At 33.5% G+C, this 22100-nt stretch overlaps 1 protein-coding gene across 1 annotated transcript; it reads right to left on the minus strand.

Moving 5' to 3' along the window:
- Nucleotides 1-2963: 2963 nt before the first annotated feature.
- Nucleotides 2964-21482, minus strand: LOC134687865 (uncharacterized). Its single transcript, XM_063548324.1, has 4 exons — nt 21269-21482; nt 17965-18182; nt 11692-11788; nt 2964-5977 (listed from the first exon to the last, which is right to left on the minus strand). The coding sequence occupies exons 1-4, from the start codon at nt 21480-21482 to the stop codon at nt 2964-2966; spliced, it is 3543 nt and encodes a 1180-aa protein (XP_063404394.1).
- Nucleotides 21483-22100: the final 618 nt, after the last annotated feature.

A 22100-nucleotide genomic window follows, 5' to 3' on the forward strand; every position in this document is an offset into this window, starting at 1 on the left:
AGACCTCAACTCCTAAAATCAATCCCAACCTTTCTTTTGTGTTCATAAACCTTGTGTTTAAATTTAATTGATTTCTATTTACTTATACTAAAGTTATTGTGCGAAAACCAAGAATAATGCTTATTTGGGCCCTTTTTTGGCCCCTTATTCCTAAACTGTTGAGACCCAAACTCCCAAAATCAATCCCAACCTTCCTTTTGTAGTCATAAACCTTGTGTCAAAATTTCGTAGTTTTCTATTGACTTAAACTAAAGTTATAGTGCGAAAACCAAGAAAATGCTTATTTGGGCCCTTTTTGGCCCCTTATTCCTAAACTGTTGGGAACAAAACTTCCAAAATCAATCCCAACCTTCCTTTTGTAGTCATAAACCTTGTGTCAAAATTTCGTAGTTTTCTATTGACTTAAACTAAAGTTATAGTGCGAAAACCAAGAAAATGCTTATTTGGGCCCTTTTTGGCCCCTTATTCCTAAACTGTTGGGAACAAAACTTCCAAAATCAATCCCAACCTTCCTTTTATGGTCATTAACCTTGTGTTTAATTTCATAGATTTCTATTGACTTCAACTAAAGTTAGAGTGCGAAAACTAAAAGTATTCGGACGACGACGACGCAGACGACGACGTCAACGTGTTACCAATATATGACCAAAAATTTAAATTTTTTGCGGTCGTATAAAAATTGCTGGAATCAGCCTTGTTTAAAGCAACAAACATAAACATTACATTGATATATTTATTCTTGTTTATGTTTCTAAGTTGATACATGTAACAGTATGATTTTGTTTCCTTTGAAAGTTGATGAATCCTTATGAGTAAAATGTTAAAATATTTGTTTTTATCATTTTGCATTAGCCCATGGTATTTTTTGTAAACTAATACAGATCTGCAGCATATTCATTGATGTCAACAACTTTATCTACACAATTTTATGTAATGAAATATATCCTTTAGCCTTTAATAAAAATATATTATCATCTAATGCAAATAATATTTGCGAATCTTGACCCCCAAACAGGATCAAGTAACAATTTAACATTAACACACACACAACAAAATAAGAATACCACCCACAAATAAACTGTCATATTTACCTAAAACTATACTTTTACAGAAATTTTTGACAACTCTTGACCATTAAATTGAACAATCATTGGTAGCCTATCTATTCATAAAATTACTAATTTATGTTTAATTGAAAATAACTCAATTGCAAAATAAGTATCACTTTTGAATTATATCAAAATTTCACCACATTGTTTTCATGTTAATAAACAGACATTGTTTGGCAGCTGTCCGAAAGCTCGACATCCTAAAATCCCAAAATCAATAACCGAGAGTTACTTCAGATAAAATTAACAAAAATATTTTTAAGATGTTTCCTAAAACTGAGTTTTGATCATATAAAAGCTACTGTCAATCTAATGAAAAATACATAGACGGTTTGACAAAGTAAGTAATGAATAAATAAACTATAATCACAGAGAAATGTCTCGCTTTTTTGTTATTTCCATATTCAAATTTTGAAATTAAATTGCAACACTTTAACATGTAAGTTTTGCAAATATTCAAAGTCAATGAACCATGACTGAAGGAACATGGCTTAACAATCTCAATGGAAATGAGATGTGCCAATGCTGATACAACTGCATACCAAATACAATTGACTTAGTAGTTCCTTTTGAAAAAACTTAAGCACAAAGAAATAGATGTAAACTAAGCAAAATCTCACAGTCAATAAACCACGACTAAGGAGACAGGGTCAAATAATCTCTATGGTAATGTCAACAGCATACCAAATATAATTGACCTACAACTAGACCTTTTCAACATCTCTTGACACCGACTAATGACACCTACAGTTTACAGGTAAAATGGATGGGTCGTCTCAAAGACATAAACCTTCATGATTATCAATACGTTACATATTGGATTGGCGTGCGCCGATGTTAAATACTGTCTTGACTATATAGCTTCAAAATATAGATAAATAAATATATGTATCTATCATATAGTTTTTATTTTTATTTTGTATGTATTTACACGACATTTCATGTTGAATTGATCAAAACAAATACAGCAATCATTCTGCATCCTGGTCCGCTTCGCTTCAATTTTATGATTATGTGAGTCTTTTACCAAGTATTTGCCACAAGTAAATATCGATTAATTTGTTGGTGTAAAAGCTTTGATAAAATTTTCAAAAATTTATAAAAAAATAAGAGTAAATGCATTTGTACTGGACTGTCCGTATGTCCGTATCACACTTGTGAACACGACCAAATTGGTATTTTTCAACCGGTCTTCGCCTTAGTTGATGTACAATTTCAATTTCTGGATTGATAATCACATATATAGTTTGAAGGTCTAAGGTAAATATCACATCTTTTTTTTTTCCTGATCAACGGCGGACTTCTCCGCTTCAAGATATCTTATAAGAGTTGATGTTTTCACGATAAAGAAATATGATTGACTTCTCGTTTTAATGTTACAACATCGAAGCATAACATATTTTTTTACATACATGCGTATTGAATTTATATTTAAAAAAAATGGAAAACAACACTTTTTATAATTTATTGCGTCCTAGTCAAGTTGTTAGTTAACACTATAGAGCTCGTTGACACTGCAAAATCAATATGGTCAATGCTAAGCAGTTGCTTGTAGACCAACGGCTGATGTCCCGAAAACAACACACCTTTTTTTTATTTTTGAGACGACCCTTCACATTTTACCTGTCGTAGTCGTTCTCAATTGTAGGTGTCGAGAGATGTTGAAAAGGTCTACTAGTGGTTCACCATAAACCGACCTAATCACAAACTAATACATGAAAACTAAGCAAAAGTTTTAACGTCAATAGACCATAACTGTCGGGGCCAAATAATCTTCATGATAATGTGATATGCAAGTACTAATTCAACTGCATACCAAATATCTTTGGCTTACCACTGGTGGTTCACCATAAACTAGAACTGATCACAAACAAATACAGTGTTAACACCGCCGTCGCCGCCAGAAACATCATATATCTGTGTCTCGCTTTTTGACTCTGTAAAGCGAGACAAAAACAAAGGAGATGCTCCTGTATCTGTACAATCAGTTACATGTATAACTGCATTGTTCAGTAATAACTTTACAATGTTTGTATGCTTTTTATGACAAGCAATATATAAAGGAGATGCACCAGTATCTGTACACTTATTACTGTCTGCATTGTTGTCCAGTAATATCTTTACTGTCTCTATATGGTTATTCTGACACGCAATAAAAAGAGGGGACACTCCACTATCTGTACACTTATCAATGTCTGCATTGTTGTCCAGTAATATCTTGACTGTCTCTGTATGGTTATTCTTACACGTAACAAAAAGAGGAGTAACTCCACTATCTGTACACTTATTATTGTCTGCATTGTAGTCCAGTAATATCTTGACCGTCTCTATATGATTATTCTGACACGCAATAAAAAGAGGGGACACTCCACTATCTGTACACTTATTAATGTCTGCATTGTTGTCCAGTAATTTCTTGACTGTCTCTATATGGTTATTCTCACACGTAACAAAAAGAGGAGTAACTCCACTATCTGTACACTTATTAATGTCTGCATTGTTGTCCAGTAATAACTTGACTGTCTCTATATGGTTATTCTCACAAGCAATATACAAAGGTGATGCTCCAATATCAGTACACTTATTACTTTCTGCCTTGATGTCTAGTAAAACCTTACCCGTATGTATATGATTATTGTGACAAGCAACAAACAGAGGAGACTCATTAGTTGCGCATTTATCAATGTAATCAAGTAATAAATTTACTATCGCTATTTGATTATTCTTACAAGCAACATACAAAGGAGATACTTGATCATCTCTACACTTATTAATGTCTGCATTTTTATCCAGTAAGATCTTTACCGTCTCTATATGATTATTCTGACACGCTATAAAGCAAGAAGATACTCCATCATTTCTACACTTATTAATGTCTGCATTGCTATCCAGTAATACTTTTACCGTCTCTTTATGATTATTCTGACACGCTACAAACAAAGAAGACACTCCATCATCTCTACACTTATTAATGTCTGCATTGTTATCCAGTAAGATCTTTACCGTCTCTATATGATTATTCTGACACGCTACAAACAAAGAAGAAACTCCATCATTGCTACACTTATTAATGTCTGCATTGTTATCCAGTAAGATCTTTACCGTCTCTATATGATTATTCTGACACGCTACAAACAAAGAAGACACTCCATCATCTCCACACTTATTAATGTCTGCAGTGTTGGCCATTAATACCTTGAATGAATCTTCGTAAAAGTTTGCACAAGCAGAATGCAAAGTTGAAAATCGAGCATTCTTACACTGATCAATGTCGTCCTTACAGTCAAGTAAGATCTTTACTGTCTCCACATGATTCTGCTGACAAGCTATGTGCAAAGGAGATACTCCATCATTTTTACACTTATTAATGTCTGCCTTGTTTCCTAGTAATAGCTTTACAACTTCTATATGATCATTCTGACAAGCTACAAACAAGGGTGATGCTCCATTGTTTATGCATTTGTCAATGTCTGCGATGTAGTCCAGCAATAGTTTCACTACCCTTGTATGACCTTCAAGTACTGAACCAAACAAAGGACTCATACCATCACAATTACACTGGTTAACATCAACGCCATGATATAAACACCACTGAATCAAAGGAATATCATCATATAGACAACACCGAAACAGTACAGTTGTTTTGTAATTAACATCGCAGGTCAGTGCTAATTGTTTCTGGGATGAAATGCTTAGTGTATTCAAATAACAGAGCAATTTCTGTCTGAACGCTGGTATCTTCATATTGATGTTATCAAACACATGCTGTAATTTACCATTATACCAATCATCAATCATTCTTTCCATGTACATCGCATGGTAATAAGATGGTACAACAGTTGTAAACTGATCCATGTAACTATTTCTCTGTAATAAAAATCTCTGCCCAATTACTGCACTTTCTGCATTCTTAATAACACATTGTATCGTGTGTTGTCCAAAATAATAAGACAAGAAGTCAAATATTTGAGTATGTATAGTTGTGTATACATTTTGTTCTTGTTTTATGAAAGTATGTTGAAGTGACTTTAGCTCATCAAGTAGGATAAGTGGAGAAGTATATTTGTCCAAATTACATGTTTGACAAGTGTTCTCTATGATTGTTCTTAATTCTGTATTAACCTCATCTGTCAACCATTCCTCTTCAAGTCTGTTGTTGAACATAACAAACAATGCCAAAACACAATATTTCCCAAAATGTCCATGTTTGTGCAAAGTATCAATCTCCGCTTCAAACACTGAATATGGATTCTGAAAGAAATCTGTTATATTATGATCAGGATTATCATTATATAGTTTACAGAGGAGAGGAAAACAATCATATAAATCACTGTACTGAATAATCTCTTGTGATTTTGTTTCTAGATATAATTCTGCTATTGACTGCTTCTCTGTTTGTGATAAACACAAATCTGTTGATAAAAGGTTACATACGCATGTCCTAAAAATTGATAATGTTTCAAATTTCTCATCCTGATAAATTTGAAGGCGACATGCCACAATTATTTTTGTAAATTTATCTTCAATCAATTCTTCAATACGTTCCATAACTAATTCCAAACTGTTAAGGTCAAACTGGTTTATGGAATATATTCCACAAAAGTTATCCATAACAAACAATGTTTTCTGATTTGGGTTGTAAAACTTAACTATATCATTCGGAGCTGTTACCAGCATAATATTATACCCTCTATCTGCCATTTTTAATGCCACATGTTGTATGATTGCTGTCTTCCCAACACCATTACTTGCTGTAATAGTTACACAACTGTTTTCCTGTACACATTCAAGTACATGTTTGGCAGCTCTGGTTTCAACAAAGTAAACATTAGTCATCTTCCATCCTGCCAAAAGCTGGCTCATTTGAACTGAAATGTATGTATATAAACAAATAATTCTTAGCTTTTAATATCTTTAAAACATGCAATGTACTTTGGTTGATGTTTAGCTGTTGGTATATGGCTAAAATAGTATCAGTCAGTGTTGAAAGGTTTTTTTTACAAATCATGATCTACTTCTTAATTTTAACTGTATCAGTCATACTATATAGTTATTACTATCCAAGACATGGTTAAATTATGATATAAAAATAAGAAGATGTGGTATCTTAGGTAATGCGACATCCATATATGAAAGACTGAATGATTGATTGTTTATTGGGTTGTTTTATTATTTTTTAATACCACTTTTAACACTATAAAATAAGTTTTTATTGATGGAAAATCTACAGTGCTCGAAGTAAAACCACTGACTGTCGACTGAAAACCGATAGAAGTTCAGATAAGTAACTGTATGTCAACAATGAACAGAAATGCTGAGTTAACATTAAACATGCTACTTTACAATTGAGGTATACTATCTTACTCATGAGTCTACATGACACATATATGCAGACAGAAGTAGTTATCAATGTTCAAGACTTAAATTTGACTGGACCAGAGATAAATATAAAACTTGCCCACACCCAAGCGTGAAGGTGAACACAAATTATCATATGACCATCAAGGCAGATGATAAACAGGAGAAAAACTTTAAGTTTTTTTTTAATTAAGACAAGTACAGCTATCTATAGTTCAAATATAGCCGATTTATAATTCACTTTAAATGAGACACAGACCTTTCTTTAAAATATTTAAATTTAATTAAAATTGGGGAAAAGATGAAAAGTCAAGTAACTAATTACTTCAGCCAAAAGAATGTGTATATCTTAACCACTCTATAGACAAAATATAGATGACATATTTTTCATGGAAATGAGAAGCTAGCGGATAGTACCAGGCTTATAATTTGATACGCTAGACGCGTGTTTTGTTTACTCATCAGTAACTTTCATGTCAAATCATTTAGAAAGCCAAACAAGCATACATTTGAATATCATTGAGGACCAAAATTCCAAAAAGTTGTGCAAAACACAGCGTAAGCAATCCATGCCCGAGATAAGAAAATCCTTGTTTTACGAATAATTCATCTCTTGCAAACGGTTAATCTATAAAATTACCATATAATTGATTGTCATGTCAACACAGAAGTGCTCACTACCGGGTGACCTTTCCTTATCACAACAGATACACATTGTTCATTGAACCCTATATAAAACGACACGGTCAATTGGCAGATTTCTTCAATTTACAAATATATAGTAGTCCTTTAACTCGTAATGCCTCCGATAATGAAGTCCCAAAGAAAACATCAGTTATTATAGGACAGTGAAAAGAAATAAAAGTGAAGCGTATTCTCACAACCAGAAAAAAAAGATAAATCAAACAATGTTTGAAAAACCCAAAACATATTATAAAAAAACTTAGCTAATAAACAAATAAAAAAAGAATGTATCTGTCATGTCTGTGGTGTAAAGATGCCCCCTAATAAAAATTCAATTCAATAAAGAAAATGAATAGTTGACTTATTGATTATAGGATCCGATAAACTGACAAAGCAATGAAAACTTATCATGGCCAAAAAACCTTCAACCATGAAAAAAAATGACAAAAAACTGAACTCCGAGGAATATTCAAAAACGGAAAGTCCCTAATCAAATGGCTAAATCAAATGATAAATTACACCAAACGAATACACATTAACTGTCATATTCCGGGCTTGGTACATGCATTTTCAAATGTAGAAAATGGTGGATTGAAGCTGGTTTTATAGCACTAAACCTCGTATGATAGTAGTATCAAATTCCATCATATTCAACAACGATGCGTGAACAAAACAGACTCAACAGGTAAAATAGTCAAAATATGATTACAGCAATCATCGCTGTTTCACGATCTCAAAACAAAACCAGGTGCACCGCAGGGCGCAGCTTTTTGCGACCGCAGAGGCAAGTATGGACACAACATTCAAGCTTGATACAGCTCTGAATTTTTTAGAATTACATGTACCTCCCTTACACTGCTTTTAAATTGTCCATTGACCAGAAATACCTAGTTTTTCCCCTTTTTTGCCCCTAAATTTTGAGCCATAACCCCCTAAAGTCAATACTAACCATCCCTTCCTGGTATGGAAACTTGTGGTTTAATTTCAGAGAGATTCATACACTTAAACATAAGTTTTTGTTTGAAAAAATTATTATTTTGGGCCCCCTTTTTGGTCCCTTATTCCTAAACTATTGGGACCATAACCCCTAAAATCAATCCCAACCTTCCTTGTGGTATTGAACCTTCATTTAAACTTTATAGAGATCCATACACTTAAACACAAGTAATTGTCTGTAAACTAGAAGAAAAAAAAGCTTCTTTTTTGCCCTTTTTTGGCCCCTTATGCCTACATATTCGGGAAAAATAACCCAAAATTGAATCATAGCCTTCTCTGTGTTATATGAAAACTTGTGGTACGATGTCAGAGAGATCCATACAGTAACACACAAGTTATTGTCTTGAAAATAGAAAAATGCTTGTTTGTGACCCCTTTTTGGCCCTTAATTCCTAGACCCAATAACTCCTTAAAATAAATCCCTACCGTCTACTTATGGTGTTGAACATTGCGGTACAATATTAGAACAATTGAAATACTAATACACAACTTCTGAAACTAGATAAAGGCTGTTTTTGTCCCCTTTGGGCCCCTAATTCCTAAACCTTTTGGACCAAAACCCCCAAAACCAATCACAAGCTTCCTTTTGTGGTTACAAACATTGTATTAAAATTGTATTGATTTATTTTTACTTATTCAAAAGTTATTATCCGGAAACAATCTGTCTTCGGAAGACGATGACGACGACGACGTGATACCAAAATACGACCCCCAAAAAAATATTTTTTGCGGTTGTATAAAAATATTAAACAAAACTGGATGCTCTGCAGGGCGCAGCTTTATACGACAGCAGAGGTGGAACCCTGAACAGTTGGGGCAAGTATGGACACAACATTCAAGCTTGATACAGCTCTGAAAATTGCACCCCCTACCCCTGCCCATTTGTTTTCACCTCCCCCTTTCCCTTATTCCAAAAATAATCTCAATTCAAATTTCTAATGGAGTTTGCAACAATAACTACTCTTTGACACAATCCCCATTTCCATTGTCAATTTTATCATTTAAATACATCATAAAATATTAAAATATAAAATGATATACAGTCATGGTTAAAATTAATATTAATTAATAGTTACTTCTAAAAATAAATTTACATATCTCAAGACAATCATTATTTCTTAATACATAATGTTCAAGCAGTGTAAGGGAGGTAATCAAATATATGACAGTATCCTTTAAATAGAATTGGATTACCTCACTTACACTGCTTTTAAATTGTCTCAATTGTCTTTTAACCAGAAAAATTTATCCATAACAGCCCCCCCCCCCCCTTTCCCCCCTAAACCATCCCTTTGTAGTATGGAAACTTTTGGTATAATTTCAGAGGGATTTATACACTTAAACACAATTTATTGACTGGACACTTCAAAAATGCTTATTTGGGCCCCTAATTCCTAAACCTTTGGCACCGTAACCCCTAAAATCATTCCCAACCTTCCTTTTGTGGTTATAAACATTGTGTTAAAATTTTATTGATATCTATTTACTTATTCTAAAGTTATTATCCGGAAACCATCTGTCTTCGGACGACGCTAAAGCCGCCAACGACGACGACGACGACCTGATACTAATATACGACCAAAAAAAATTCATATAAAAAGCACAATAAACAGCTGCGCCATGAGCGCATGATACGCCCGACGTCTTGTGTGGAAGTTTTATGCAATAATCATAAATAGTTTCTGAGAAAGTTTTAAGCAATAACCATATATTGTTTTTGAGACACGACAGGACATGTGAAACCCCCAACCCTGTTTTTTTTTTTTACAAAAAACTAAATATCACTTGAATAAAATTTAAAATCAAAACCAAAAAGTATACAGATCTTTAGATTAATATAACAAAGAAGTGTGTCAAGTTTTAAGCAATAATCATAAATTGTTTTTGAGATACGGCACAACATGTAAAAAAAACCTCCCCCTTTTTTACAAAATACTCAATAACTCAAAAATGAAATTTTGAATCATCACCAAAAAGTATACAGATCTTTAGATTAATATAACAGAGACATGTGCAAAGTTTTAAGCAATAAACATAAATCGTTTTTACAGATATGGTGCGACATGTAAAAAAAACCTCCCCCTTTTTTACAAAATACTCAATAACTCAAAAAATAAAATTTTGAATCATCACCAAAAAGTATACAGATATTAAGATTAATATAACTAAGAAGTGTTTAAAGTTTTAAGCCATAATCAAGAATCGTTTTTGAGATACGGTGCGACATGTGAAAAAAACACATCCCTGTTTTAGTAACAAAGTGCCGTAACTCAAAAAGTTTTAATCTTATTTTCACCAAAAAGTACACAGATCATTTGACCATCATAAGAAACAACTATGTTAAGTTTAATGAAATTTGGATAAGTCGTTCTCAAGTTACGGTGCGACATGTTTACGCCTGACAGACGGAGACGGACGGGCGGACAGACGGACAGACGGACGGACGGACGGACAGACGGACGGACACCGGACATTTGTATACCATAATATGTCCCGTCAAAATTTTGACGAGCGTATAAAAAACATCTATCAAATTTCCACATTCAAAATGAGGTTAAGTTAGGATGACTTCTGACAGTCAGTTATCTGCATCCAAAAATTGTTTTATACACCAAATGCAGTTGATCTGTTGCTTATAGTATCTGATATATGAACTGTAACACAAAAACCTAACCTTGATCACTTATCAATGAAATAAGGTCTTATTCCAATGACGGGCTTGTAAGACATTGCAAGGATTTGTATACCAAATATATACTAATTAACGAACTAACGTTTCTCATTTTAAAATATGCAATTCTTGTAAAAGATATGTAAAAAAAAATATTCATCTCTGCGTTATCTAACACATGCTAGCAGATAAAAGTTGAATTGATAACGTCATGTTTTAAGTTCAAATAATGTGGTTTTCGATGGAAACTCGCTTTTCTCCTATTATAAATCAATAGATTTGTCACCTTCAAATGATATTGATATTGTTTTGTACCGTTTGATTTGGCCTATGATGTCTCATATTAATGTGTTTGGCAACTATAGGGTTTAAACTGTAGGGCTTAAAATGTTTTTTCTTTCGCATTTCAGTATATGGAAACATTTATGGTCACGTGTGAATCTGTTTGCCGCTTCATACAACGACTTTGACCTCATTGTCATGTTTATGTCAGTGAGTGAAGATTTCGCATGACAGAACCAAACAGTACTTTTCAATGAACTATGAAAATAATGACAAGGTCAAAGGACATATATACATGTATGACAGTTGAAAACTACTTTATATAAATGCATTCACATACAAGATATGAATCATCTGTGATCCTAATCTTTGTTGTTTGCTTAAACTATTGATGTTCATGATGAGTTTGTGTTCTTATGTCAATGTTTCACCGAACCACCTATAAATCTGAAGTGTTGATATTGACCTTATATGCCTTAAGAATCTGATGATAAGATCAGCTCTTGTATCCAAGGTATTAAGAATTTGTCTTAAATTTTGTTCTTCACTTATGTTTTTCAATGATTATAATTGGTCTGAATGTGTGAATACCTTTAATGTCGCAAGTTACTGTTGATTGCTCCAAAATTGATGTTCTTAAACCTTTACATTCCTCAATCATATGCTGGCCACCAAGTCTTCCTACAGCCTGTTAATATTCAAAAGGTCACTTGCATGAAACTCTTTTCATTCATTCTACTTCGAAATCATAATGACACTGTATATGAAGGCTTTTTCGTAGTCTGCTCAATAAGTCTGATGGTTTTTAACAGAACACTCATGTAAATTAACATCTAAATGGATACAATGCCTCGTTCTCATCTTCACATTTTCATGTTTAGGTAACCGAGAATTATATGCACATTGTATAAACACAATTATTTGTTTTTGCATATTATTGAGTATAAAGTTCACATAGGCGGGCTGAAAACATTACGGTTGGGTCCAACCTTAAAAACCGGACATGTCAGTAAGGGTCTTAGATAAAACATTGAGCAACCAATTGGGGGTATGAATTCTCATAAATTTTGACACCATGAATTAAATCGGGATGAATGTGATCTGAATAAATTTGGTTAAAATTTTATACAGATTTTTTCGTAATTAGTGGGCAACCAACTTTTAAAAAAACATATTGAAGCAAATTGTACCAATATATCAATTTCCATGTAAAATTGTGGCAAAACAATCTCCATGGAAATGAGATATGCCAGTGCTAATTAAATATTACATGTATTAATACAACTGCTTAAAAAATACCATTGACAAGTATCGTTCTCTGTAAACACGTAACACGAACATTAACTTGTATACTATGTAAAAATTCAAAGTCAATGAACCATGACGAAGGAGTGTGGCCATGTTATTTCCATGGAAATGAGACTTGCGTACCAATTATTATTAACAATAAACGGTTCATCTTAAACTGATCTACTAAGTAATCAGAATCTAATACATGTAAACTTAGCCTAAGTTTCAGTCAATAGACCATGACATAGACAAATAATCATCATGGAAATGAGATATGCCAATGTGTATATAACTGCATACTAAATATCATTGACCTACCACAAGTGGTTCCCCATAAACTGACCTATTAAATCAAAAACTACAGTTTATCTCTATATACTGTAGATGCCATAATAAAACCCGAACAGATGTGTAACAAGAATGCACACACTGAAATGTCTCGCCTTCTTTTGTAATCATTGACATTATGTTGATAGTCCTAAATATAAAGCTTTGCTACAACTATCACACAAACTTAACACTATCCAGGAAAATTAGGTCAAAGTTATATAATCCAAACATGGAATACATTTACATCTTACAATCATTCAATACACTAAACATAGTTGACCGATTGCTTATAGTTTCTTAGAAACAGACTCAGCCAAGAAACTAAACCCTTTCCAATGTACCACGAAACTGAGGGCAAGGTCAGATGAACAATGTCAGGCAGACATGTACAGCTTACAATTCTTCCATACAAGAAATATAGTTGCGTTATTGGTTATAGTTAAAGAAAACCAGAGTAAAAACAAAATATTGACACTGAGCAATGAACTGTGAAAATGGGGTCAAGGTCAAATAAAACCTGCGAGTCTGACATGTACATCATAAAATATTTCCATACACCAAATATAATTGACCTATAATAGTATTGCATATAGTATTAGAAAACTAGAGGCTCTTAAGAGCCTGTGTCGCTCACCTTTGTCTATGTGCATATTAAACAAAGGACACAGATGGGGTCATGACAAAATTGTGTGTTGATGATGGTGATGTGTTTGTAGATCTTACTATACTGAACATTCTTGCTACTTACAATTTTGTCTATCTAAAATTAACTTGGCCCTTTAGTTACAGAGGAAAATATTTTGTAAAAATTGACTATCAAGGGCAATTACTCCTTAAGGGGTCAACTGACCATTTTGATTATGCTAACTTATTTGTAGATCTTACTTTGCTGAACATTATTGCTGTTTACAGAATTTTTATCTCTATCTATCATTAAAGAACCTTTGTGAGCACGCTCACATACCCCACGTCTTCATATTGTCACTGGAGAATTGTTTGAGAGGAGTTGCGATGACAAACTGTTGCAGTAGTACATAAATTCCAAGCGAGAGGAGTAAACAGTATAGTGAGGCAAATAAGTTTAAAGGGGCGTAACTCCTAGAAAAAAAATTGAATCGCAATTTCCCGTCGATATGCACAACTACATAGTATGTCCTTATTATCTGAAAAGGTTTCGTGAAATTCTGTTGTGTGGTTGAGAGGAGTTGCGATGACAAACTGTTGCAGTAGTACATTAAAGTAAATAAGTTCAAAGGGGCATAACTCCTAGAAAAAAAAATTGAATCGCAATTTCCCGTCGATATGCACAACTAAATAGTATGTCCTTATTATCTGAAAAGGTTTCGTGAAATTCTGTTGTGTGGTTTGAGAGGAGTTGCGATGACAAACTGTTGCAGAAGTACATTAAAGTAAATAAGTTCAAAGGGGCGTAACTCCTAGAAAAAAAATTGAATCGCAATTTCCCGTCGATATGCACAACTACATAGTATGTCCTTATTATCTGAAAAGGTTTCGTGAAATTCTGTTGTGTGGTTTGAGAGGAGTTGCGATAACAAGAAACAGGACTGACGGACGGATTGACGGACGGACGGACGGGTCAAAAACATTATACCCTCCGCAACCCATTGCATGGGGTATAATTATATCCAAGATAATAACCAACCAGATGCTCCACAGGGCGCAGCTTTATTCAACCGCAGAGGTTGAACCCTGAATGGTTGGGGCAAGTATGGACACAACATTCAAGCTGGATTCAGCTCTAAATTTGGATTGTGATTAAATAGTTGACACAGCATAGGTTTCTGACACAGAATGAATGTGGTCTAATGAACTTAAAAATTTGTTTTTGCCTTTGAGCAATTAACTATGCTGTTGAATATTAATAATCCTCTCAAAAAAATGTTTAAAGAAATTTTCTTTTTGTTTATGAAATCTGAAATGAGAAAAATCCCCCCCCCCCCCAATTTTTTTTTCACATCCCCCTTTCCCTAATTCCAAAACTGATCTCAATTCAAATTTCTAATGGAGTTTGCAACACTAACTACTCATTTAAATACATCATAAAATATTAAAATGTAAAAATAGTGCTTGTTATCACTGAATGGTAAAGATTGTTTTAATTTATCAGTTGGTAGTAAAAGTGAATATACTTTGTATATTGTATAAAACAATGATTTATGTTAATTCAACTACTATTCTGGACAAAGAAAGATAACTCCAATTGAAAATTTCTTGCTATTGCACAAGATTGTGCAATTAGATATTTCTTGCTATTGCGCAATACTGTGCAATTGAACATACTTGCTATTGCACAATACTGTGCAATTGAAGATTTCTTGCTATTGCGCAATACCGTGCAATTGAAGATTTCTTGCTATTGCTGAATACTGTGCAATTGAAAATTTCTTGCTATTGCACAATACTTAACATAATAATTTTGGATCCTGATTTGGACCAACTTGAAAACTGGGCCCATAATCAAAAATCTAAGTACATGTTTAGACTCAGCATATCAAAATAGCCCAAGAATTCAATTTTTGTTAACATCAAACTTAGTTTAATTTTGGACCCTTTGGACTTTAATGTAGACCAATTTGAAAACGGGACCAAAAATTAAGAATCTACATACACAGTTAGATTTGACATATCAAAGAACCCTTATTTTTCAATTTTTGATGAAATCAAACAAAGTTTAATTTTGGACCCTGATTTGGACCAACTTGAAAACTGGGCCAATAATCAAAAATCTAAGTACATGTTTAGACTCAGCATATCAAAATAGCCCAAGAATTCAATTTTTGTTAACATGAAACTTAGTTTAATTTTGGACCCTTTGGACCTTAATGTAGACCAATTTGAAAACGGGACCAAAAATTAAGAATCTACATACACAGTTAGATTCGGCATATCAAAGAACCCCAATTATTCAATTGTTGATGAAATCAAACAAAGTTCAATTTTGGACCCTTTGGGCCCCTTATTCCTAAACTGTTGGGACCAAAACTCCTAAAATCAATCCCAACCTTCCTTTTATGGTCATAAACCTTGTGTTTAAATTTCATAGTTATTTATACTAAAGATATGGTGCGAAAACCAAGAAAAATGCTTGTTTAGGCCCATTTTTGGCCCTTAATTCCTAAACTGTTAGGACCTGAACTCCCAAAATCAATCCCAACCTTCCTTTTGTGGTCATAAACCTTGTGTCAAAATTTCATAGATTTCTAAAGTTATAGTGCGAAAACCAAGAAAATGCTTATTTGGGCCCTTTTTGGCCCCTAATTCCTAAACTGTTGGGACCAAAACTCCCAAAATCAATCCCAACCTTCCTTTTGTGGCCATAAACCTTGTGTTAAAATCTCATAGATTTCTATTTACTTATACTAAAGTTATAGTGCGAAAACCAAATATCTTCGGACGACGACGACGACGCCAACGTGATACCAATATACGGTCGTATAAAAATGGCAAAATTTCCTAAAAATTACCAATTCAGGGGCAGCAACCCAACAACTGATTGTCCGATTCATCTGAAAATTTCAGGGCAGATAGATCTTCACTTGATAAACAATTTGACCCTGTGGGCCAGGTGAGCTAAAAGACCAAAACTCAAAAACTTAACTTTGATCACTGAACCATGAAAATGAGGTCATGCTCAGATAACACCTGCCAGCTAGACATGTACACCTTACAATTATTCCATAGTATACCTATTGCATACAGTATAAGAAAAACAGACTTAAACACAACCAGGTGCTCTGCAGGGCGCAGCTTTAAATGACCCCAGTGGTTGAACCCTGATCAGTTGGGGCAAATTTTGTCACAAATTTTTGACATAATATAGGTTTTGTCACAAAATTAATGTGGTCAAAAATCTCACAAATCTATTGCACAATACTGTGCAATTGAAGATTTCTTCTTGAAACTTTTCGAAATTTGAAAAATTCCCTAATCGGTTGGGACCATCATCCCCAAAATCAATCCCAACCTTCCTTTTGTGGTATTGAACCTTCTGAAAAAATTTCATGAAAATCTATTCACTTAAACTAAAGTTATTATCCGGAAACCAATGTGTCTTCGGACGACGACGACGCAGACGACGTAGACGACACAGACACCAACATCATACCATTATACGATCCCAAAATTTTTTTGGGGTCGTATAAAAACTTAACTATAACCACTGAACCATGAAAATGAGGTCAAGGTCTGATGACACCTGCCAGTTGGACATGTACACATTACAGTCCTTCCATACACCCAATATACTAGACATATTGCTTATAGTATCTGAGATATGGACTTGATAACCAAAACTTAACCTTGTTCACTGATCCATGAAATGAGGTGGGGGTCAAGTGAAAACTGGCTGACGGGCATGAGGACCTTGCAAAGTACGCACATACCAAATATTGGTATCCTATTACTCATAATACAATGTAAGAGACTAATTACCATTACAAAAAAAATAACTTTTTTTCAAGTAGTCACTGAACCATGAAAATGAGGTCAATGACAGTGGGCATGTGACAGACAAAAACTTCAGCATGAGTTAATTTACAACCACTGGGTCGATGCCACTGCTGGTGGAGATTTATTTCCCCGAGGGTATCACAAGCCCAGTAGTCAGCACTGAGTTTATTATGATACATCTATGTTGAAACAACTGCATACTTCTATCATTGGTCCAAACTTTAACGTGTACACTGTTCAAGGATTCTAAGTCGATAATAATCATGACTGAGGATGCGGAGTTAAATAATTTCCGTTGAAATGAGATGCTTTGAATGCTAATGCATCTACATACCGAATACCATTGACCTACCACTAGTGATCCCCTAAAACTGACTTGATCATAAACTCATATAATTATGTGAAGTCAGCAAAAGTTTCAAAGTCAATAAACCATGACTGAGGAGACCGGGTCAGACAATCTGCATGGAAATGACATGTGCTAAGACAACTGCGTACCACATATCATTGACCTACCACTAGTAGTTCGCCATAAGGTTGACTATATAAAGGCGACACTAAAATTGTGGTATATTTCGGACAATTTGTGGTTTCACTACATAGGACTGAAATATATATACCAGATAATTAAGACATGTATGATTGAATCTACATATTTTTTGAATATCCTGAAAGTGTGAATCAAAAATGGATCCCTTTCAAATTTTTTAAATATTGAAATATTCGGTAAATACCCTTACAGAAAAAATTATTGAACCTAGCAATTATTCATACCTGAGCAATATCATCCCATGCTGAGCCAAAAAATGAGCTGTCAATCTTTCCATCTTTATTATGTGATATGAGGTTCCTATAGTACTTTATCCTCCCCACATCAGCCGATGGTGTAATGTCTGTAACCAACGGCAACTCGTTGTAGAGATCTAACTTTGTTAGATTTGCAAGCAATGTTATAAGTAGAGTTATATCGAACATGTTAGAATTTGGACCACCTGTAAAACAAATGATACCACATCTTAAAAAAACATTCAACAAAAAACTAGACATTCTTAAATGATTGATTTACTTATATTGCTTAAAATCGAGCAAAAATTTCGGGCATATTCAATACGCCAGGATTGCAGAAGATGACAAGGTGACATTAACTGAGCAAAAGCTAAAAATATAAACACTGTCAACAGACAACAGATACATATATTTACTTGTATATATTAATAATTGTTAAATCGGGTCGTGTACAGATTTGTATATTAATGAAAAAGAAACACAAATAAATGGGAGATGTGTCCATGGGACACCGATGATGTCCCCGCTTGCATATCATATAAAGTTATATGGTAATAAAAATTGTGTATAAGTCTAATAATATTTGGTTGAGGCAAACTTAAGTAAGAGAATAGAAACGAAAAATTGTAAAGGGGCAAAACTCTAGAACAGTTAAAGCAACACCTCCAAAATGCAAACTTGATCTGTATTTTGGTGTAATTAGCATTTTTTTTTTTAAGATTCAAATCATTTGGTTGAGGCAAACTAAAGTAAGATAATGGAAACGAAATATTCAACATTACTTCCATTTCTAAAGGGGCATAACTCTAAAATAATAAAAGCGACACCCCCAAAATTCAAATTTGATCTGTATTTTGTGGAAATAGGCATTATGTTCATACCATAGGCATTGACACAGTTCATATCATTTGGTTGAGGCAAACTAATGTTAGATTTTGGGGAAACGAAAATTTTGGCATTTTTTCAAATTGCAAAGGGGCATTAATCTAGAACTATTAAAGTGATGCCCCCAATATTCATCTGTATTTTTTGGTAATAAGCATTGTGTATAAGTTTCATAACATTTGGTCGAGGCAACCTCAAGTAAGAGATCGGAAACCAACTTTGGAAGTACGTACGTACGGACAAGGGTATAACTTAATGTCCCCTCTGCCACGGCAGGGGCATAAAAATCAGGTAAGTAGATAATAAAATATTTGCAACATTGTAACTAACGTTTTCATCTTTCTTATGTTTATACATATAATTCTAATCATCAGAGTTAAATGTCCAGCTAGTCTGTTAATATTGCTCTTATCTTATGAGAGCCCTTTTGTGACTTGCTGCATACATTTTATATTTCGCTGGCAAGATCATGAATGATTAAAGCTTTTGGAAAAACGGTATATCGAGCTTCAAGTTTTTCAAGCAATTCATTAAATTGAAAAATAAATAACCTGCAAAGATGTACAATTCAATTTAACAAAAAAAAATAATGAATCAAAATAATTTAAAACCCTGATTTTTATGTTCTTCAACTTTTAACTTTGTATTTGATTTGGGTTTTTTTCTGTTTTGATTTATGTGCCACTGATGGGTAACGTTTTATGTAGCACTTCTAGCATACCAAACTATAAGTACCATACACGAGCTTTTGCTATTCTTACGTTTGCTACTGTCAGTATGACATAATCAAGCTTTTTCTTCTGAAGTATTTTTTTATTATTTCCAATGGTTATTGCATTTAATGAAATTTGATGAAGATATTTATAGTACTAGCTATTCATTGATGTGTAAACAATAGGTTCTCATCTTTGGTCTTTGGTTTGCTTGTACTTGTTTCAAGACCGTTCTTTATCATTTTCCATAATATATTTATGTCTGGTCTATCCATATTGCTTTCTTGTTGAATAGTGTTGTGTAGAAGTTTCATATCTTCATTCATGCTGTCCCATTTCGCACTCTTGTAGAGAGTGATTTTTCGTTGTTTCTGTTTGCTTGTTACCGGGTTGATGTTTATTTAAGCATATACTAGTATGTCATGGTCTGATATTCCTGGTATGATATCTATTATCAATTATCTCATTATCTTGCTAGGATGGTTAGTGATCAAGAGGTCCAGAATGTTCTCATTTCTTGTAGGCTTTTTTACTAGCTGTGTTAGTCCGTTGTCGTCAAGGATTTCTGCAAAATGGTAATGTTGTTCTGTGTGCAGTGTTCCCTCGTATAGACATTTTATTTGTTTGCTCAGTTCCATCCTGGTAAGTTAGATTCAGTATATCAACAAAAAAAACAATTCAATTTTTGTTAAAAATCAAACGAAGTTTAATTTTGGACCCTTTCAACCTTAGTGTAGACCAATTTGAAAACGGGACCAAAAATTAAAAATCTAAATAGTTAGATTCGTTATATCAAAGAACCCTAATAATTCGATTTTTTATGAATTCAAACAAAGTTAATTTTTGGACCCTAATATGAACCAACTTGAAAACTGGGCCCATAATCGAAAATCTAAATACAGAGTAAGATTCCGAATATCAAAGAACCTCAATGTTTAAATTTTTTATGAAATCAAACAAAGTTTAATTTTGAACCCTTTTGACCTCAATGTGGACAAATCTAAAAACTGGGCCCAAATTCCAAAAATCTAAATACACGGTTAGATTCAGCATATTAAAGAACCCAGAGAATTCAAGAATTAAACCCCATTGAAATTGGTCAAGAAATTATAAGCAATTTATACAAAGTATTAGAAAAGTATTGTTTTTTGCCCCCAATTCCTAAACAGTTTAGGCCATTACCTCCAAAATCAATCCCAACTTTTGTCTTTCACTTTTTGGTATGGAACCTTGTGGTACAATTTCAGAGAGATCCATACACTTACACACAAGTTATTGTCTGGAAACTAGAAACATGCTTATTTTGACCCCTTTTGGGCCCCTTGTTCCTAAATTGTTGGGACCATAACCCCCCAAATCAATCACAACCTTCCTTTTGTGGTTTCAAACTTGGTGTTTAACTTTACAAGTGATCCATTCACTTAAACTAAAGTTGTTGTCCTGAAAACTAAGTGTCTTCGGACGACCCTGACGACGACAACGTGATACTAATATACAACCACAAAAGTTTTTTGAGGTCGCATAAAAATTGAATTTTGACGATTTGAATTCTCTGTTATAGGAAGTACACCACTTATTCATAGCTTTTTCTAGGTTAAATTCCTCAATCTTAGTGACATTTATATTATCTTCCCATTTTCTAACTTAATTTAATATTTTGTGGCTTAAACTATCTGTAATTTTTCTAGACCTACCATTACGTGGAAATAAAAGGTCCCACTGGGTCTGGCTGATTACTCTTTTCCTTTTAAGGTCATTCAGTTTCTTGTAGGCTTTCCTGAGAGATGCACCTAAGCAGGTTGGATGGAATTCACTGTCAAACAAAACTCGTACTCCACGAAGGGAGATCCCAGACAGCAACAAGCTCATCCTGGCATAGTTTTCTTCTTCTTGTGATATGGTTGGCATGCTGTTTTTTTCCTATACTCTGACTAGTTTTCTTGTTTTCTGTTTTTTGTTCAAATGGAATAATGTTTCTGAAATAAAAACAGCTTTTTTTATCTCATATATCAAAACTCAAATTAATATGAAAACAAGAGACTGTCCGCATGGTCAGAGAGACAGCTAACTGAATTTTCCTGCAGAGGTCGACCCCTGACTAGTTGAGCAAGTATGGACACAACATTTAAGCTTAAAGCAGCTCTTAATTTGTATCAAACATGTCAAAGAACCCCAAGAATTCAACCCCAATTTTTGATGAAATACTTCTCAGTTTATTGTTATAAAAGATATTTTGTATTGATGAAACTTCTGACGTCACCTATTGTTTATTATGCATCTTGTTTATATTGTTTGTAATATGCCATATGTATACACTGTACATATACTAGATTATACTGATGAGCCGTAAGGCTCAAAGTTAATAAAGAATTTGAATTTGAATTTGTTAAACCATTTCTGTTCAAAGACAAATAATGAAAATCTAAAATTAGATATGATTTAACCCTAGACTATTAAAGTTAAAAATGATGTAATTAAATATGATGTTAATTATATTTATTATTAAATTATAATCAAACATAATTA

The sequence above is a fragment of the Mytilus trossulus genome, chromosome 10 (genome assembly GCF_036588685.1).
Source record: "Mytilus trossulus isolate FHL-02 chromosome 10, PNRI_Mtr1.1.1.hap1, whole genome shotgun sequence".
NCBI classification, from domain to species: domain Eukaryota; kingdom Metazoa; phylum Mollusca; class Bivalvia; order Mytilida; family Mytilidae; genus Mytilus; species Mytilus trossulus.